Raw genomic sequence first — 4,515 nt, forward strand, 5'->3', positions numbered from 1 at the left:
CATGAACATGGCAAAAGAAACAATTATTAATTGTTTATTTGATATAATTATATTGATTCAATTTTGACCACATGAATGACAACACACAAAGGGCAGATATCTATCTGTGAGTAGGAATAAAAACAGAAGTGTTGAGACACACTTTGCAGATTAGCTTTTAGGGCCACTGATATTGAATGAACAGATCTGTGAGTCAGGAATGGGTTTTAAAGGCCATAATAAGGGACATGTGTGCATGCATGCACACATACAGTACAATAAAGTGCACACATTCAGTGACACAGGGATACAGACCAACTCACTCCTGTAAATATGTATGTTTTTGTATACTATCATGTGGCCTTGTTTGGAATAAATGTAGTTGTTAAATAAAGCCATTGATATATTAAGATATTTTCTTGCTTGTCTATGAATATTAATGTAGGGAAGTTAGAAAAATTGCTGAATGAAGATGAGTTCACATTTCATAGCAAGTTGACAAACTGAAGCTTTTAGCTATTCAGTCTGTATCTGCTGTCTCCTCTAACCACCATCTTTTGCAGATCTTTATTAAGGTATTAGCTCTCTCTTGTGGTCAACAAAGGAACTGTCAGATAAACAGTGCTACTAGCCACTGTTACACAAGCATGTAATCACATCTGCTCCTGAATGTGTGTTTTATGAACCAATTATGAATTGTTTATTTGATATAATAATGTTGATTCAATGTCAGTTGCGTACGTAATTTCTGAGACTTGAATCACAAAACACACAGGACAGATATCTAATTATATCCATGAGTAGGAGTGAAAAACAAGTGTTGAGACACACTTTGCAGATTAGCCAACATTTCCTGACGTGCAGCTTCTATTAACATATTTGCATTTGGAGCTTTTAACACTTCAGTGACTGGTCAAAGAAACTCAGACTGTCTTTGACCAATTTAATGAAATCACTCTTTTTTTCATTAACCTATCAAAATTGAACACATTTTATTTTATTTTATTTTATTTTATGTTTTTCAAACAATTTCAACTAAAACGTACTTCTTTTTATTTTCTGATTACCTCAGATTGTTTCTGTCAAGTGTTTAAACCTCAAATGAATGAGAATGAATGAAAGTTCACATAACAGATCAGAATAAAACTTTGAAGAAATCTGATCAGCATTATTAGTAGACTTCCCAGAATACATTGTTTGACAGTAGAATCACTTTTAAGACCCCTCTTTTTTAGTATTTTGATGACAGAAACTTTCTAGGTCTGTCTTAAGATAAGTCCTGGCTGTTTCTTTTGATGATTATAAAACAATCATGATGGTTAGTTAGTAGGCGGCTATGTATTTTAGTCCACTTGGATTTGAGCAGAACCACTGGGAGTGACATGGTGACACGATGAACCAACTCTTTGCATTGTGAACAGCCAATCTGGCAATAAAGTGTGATTGAACAGTCATTGATTAACTTTGAGTTTTTTTGAACATGTGTTTAAAAATTTACAACAAACTTTTCACTACTGTTTACAAAACTTCAGTTTCATCAGATTGTTATGTACAGTCTTTATGGTGGGACATATTATTTACAGTAAAAGATTATAAAAAACAAACACTGTAGTCTAGTTTATAAGAGTTTACGCCTGTTGAAACAGCACTTCAATGTCCAAACCTCAGCTTGAAGCACAAGATTGATGTGAGACTGGTCAAGTCAAATCCAGTACAAAGTTGATCAGATTTTAGTCATCTCCTTTCCGGTGCTGGAGCTCTTGGTGTCTGTGGTGGCGACGCTCATCCTGGTCGTGGGGTCCTCGCTGATGAAGTGCAGCATGTTGCGCAGGGAGCGGTTCATACTGTCTTTGAAGCCTCGGCCCAGACACACGTACAGCACCGGGTTGATGCAGCTGTTGAAGTACGCCAGGCTCAGCGCTAAAACATGTGCGATGTAGAGTCTGGGGCTGTGGGGAGAACTTCGACGGACAGTCAGATAGAGGAAGTCGATTATGTGCAGGGGGAGCCAGCAGAGGAAGAAGCTCAGGACCACGGCGACGATGACCTTCAGTGTCCGCTTGGAGCGAGTGCGACCCCGCGTCAGTCCGTGCTGCGCCCTCCGGTACACCACCCAGTGACAGGCGACAATCACCACGAACGGGAGAATGAATCCCAGGATGAAGCGGGCGGAGGTGACAATCTTTGCACTGAGGGGAGCGTACACTGTCAGGCACTCTCGCTTGCTCTCACCTGCTTCGATCTCCTTGGTGTAGACAAACTGGGGGATGCTGCCTATCAGCGCCAGGCACCACACCGCGACGCACATGAAGGCAGCCTGCTTTGGTCGTCTGTTGTTCTGGCACCACACGGGCCTGCTGACCAGCATCCAGCGGTCCACGCTGATCAAAACCAGCTGCAGGACACTGCAGTACATCACCAGGTAGAACACGCCCTTGATCAGCGTGCAGGCCAGAGGGCCGAAGTGCCAGTGGTCGTCGTGGGCTAAAGGGACCATGAGCAGTGGGAGGGACAGGCAGCACAGGAGATCAGTCAGGGCCAAGTTGAGGAACCAGATGGAGGTGACGGAGCGTTGCATACAAAACCCCGTCACCCACACCACCAGAGCATTTCCAGGGACACCAAGCAGGACCACAAGGGCATAGAAAAACAGAGCCGCTATCTGGATTGGTTGAATCTCAGGGGTAAAAATGTCAATTTCAAAATCAGGGAATGTGTCATTAGAATCATAAAAGTTTAAAAAAGGACCATCGTCCCCAAAGGTTTCCATGGTTGGTTCAAGCTGTGGATGAGAAGTGTCAAATATATATTAATGGTATTATGCTTAAATAAATATGCAAAGTTGAGAGACAACATTAAAGAAGAATCTGATTCGAAACACATTTTAAAACAAATGTAAATAGTATGATAATAGATCCTGAATTTCAAAATGTCAAAATCAAATCTAACAAAAAAAAAATTTGCTTAGAGTTATCTCATTTAGAACATGTAAAATGTTACAAAACTTAAAATGTAGTAATTTTGTTGTCATTTCAACTTACAGTTTCAGACTCCTGTTGATGCTGCTGTCTCACTGCAACAAGGAAGTTGTGAAGCTGTTCTGCTTTTTAATGCTTTTAAACACTGCCATCCCTCATGTACACACCCTAGTCCTATCAGACTGCAGATTGTCCAGTAGTTTAGACGTGCAGTCTTCGTTAGGAGAAGAATAATTGAATAATAGAATGTAATACAAAGTATTTAACAGAAAATAAAAACGATGAACACAATTCTAAAACCGCACAAACCTCTGACGTTATTGTCATGAAGACCTGTGAGACCAATATATTAAAAATAAATGTAAATATTGACTGCAGATGAGATCAGAGATTAAATCCTCACGAACATGTTGCATGATAAAACAGGTGAAAAGTTGAATTTCATGGTTTATTTGATTTATTTTAATGATCAGGACCCCTCTTGTAATTATACACCGATCAGCCATAACATTACAAATAATGATTATCTTCTATTTATTGATATTAAATGGTCAATTTTATACTTAAATCTTTTTTTATTGCAATTTATTTGTTTATTCTCGCCCTGGGCATAGACCTTGTACTTCTGCTGCTGTCATGTTTCAGTTTTCCTGTTTGATAACCGGATCTTATCTTGAATATGCAAAACTGCCCCTTGTTTGACCCACCGACTCAACTTTTGCTTTTGTTCCACTATTTTTTGTTCATCAGTTATTCAGATGTAAATCTTCAGCACCCAAAGTCATTCCCTGTATTAATGGGACATACTTCTTTATTGTCAAGTCCATAATAACAATTTTACTTTAACACATCAACTTTTCCATATATACAAGTTATTCACAAATCACCCTACACACAGATTAGAGCATTTTTACACAACAGTAGCATCTACAGCTGTTGTGATGAAGAGCAGCCTAGAGCTGGCTTCCTTTCATAATGAACAAAACAAATATCCAGTCCAAGGTTGAAAGAAAAAAAAAACGTGATTAGTGGAAGCTAATGGAAAATGCTGAGTTTTATAGATTACCACATTCCTCGGTATGTGTCATTTACACAATGGGACGTCAGATTCTGATGACATATGCCAGTTTGCGTGAGAAAACTCAAAATTGACCAAATGTTTGGACGAAAATCAGTATGACACATTTCAATGCTCAAAAAAAAAGAAAAAACAGTCAACAGTTTACTGCGCTTTGACAAATGGTGAAAATGATAAAGTCCTCAGGTGCCACCCCTGATGATGAGCACCATTACTGATGATGTTTGATAAAATACATCCTGTTATGTGTATCAGAGACAGAGATGAAATATAGACAATGAACAAAACACAAACTAAAGAAAATCTGTTGCCAAGGATGTCTTCTTGTGGCCCTATGACATCACTGAGCCATTAAAATTATGAAATAAATAGGGAAATGAAACACAAACTCACCCCGTCAGCAGAATTTTTTTTCTTTTTCTTAGCAAGACGCCATGTTGCTCAACTTTGTGTTACCAACGTCAACAAGCTGACTCCTGA

The 4,515-nt window shown here is 38.8% G+C and overlaps 1 protein-coding gene across 1 annotated transcript; it reads right to left on the minus strand.

Annotated features, from left to right (window-relative positions):
- Positions 1–1,550: 1,550 nt before the first annotated feature.
- c5ar1 (complement C5a receptor 1) lies at positions 1,551–2,755 on the minus strand. The gene has a single exon (XM_083984534.1). It carries the CDS (start codon positions 2,747–2,749, stop codon positions 1,703–1,705), a length of 1,047 nt encoding a protein of 348 aa, XP_083840660.1. The 5' UTR covers positions 2,750–2,755; the 3' UTR covers positions 1,551–1,702.
- Positions 2,756–4,515: the final 1,760 nt, after the last annotated feature.

This window comes from Trachurus trachurus (genome assembly GCF_905171665.1).
Source record: "Trachurus trachurus genome assembly, chromosome: 13".
Taxonomy (NCBI): domain Eukaryota; kingdom Metazoa; phylum Chordata; class Actinopteri; order Carangiformes; family Carangidae; genus Trachurus; species Trachurus trachurus.

Bases quoted from the DNA above. Each gene is read 5' to 3' on its own strand.
- c5ar1 (XM_083984534.1), bottom strand. From the start codon at position 2,749: ATGGAAACCTTTGGGGACGATGGTCCTTTTTTAAACTTTTATGATTCT.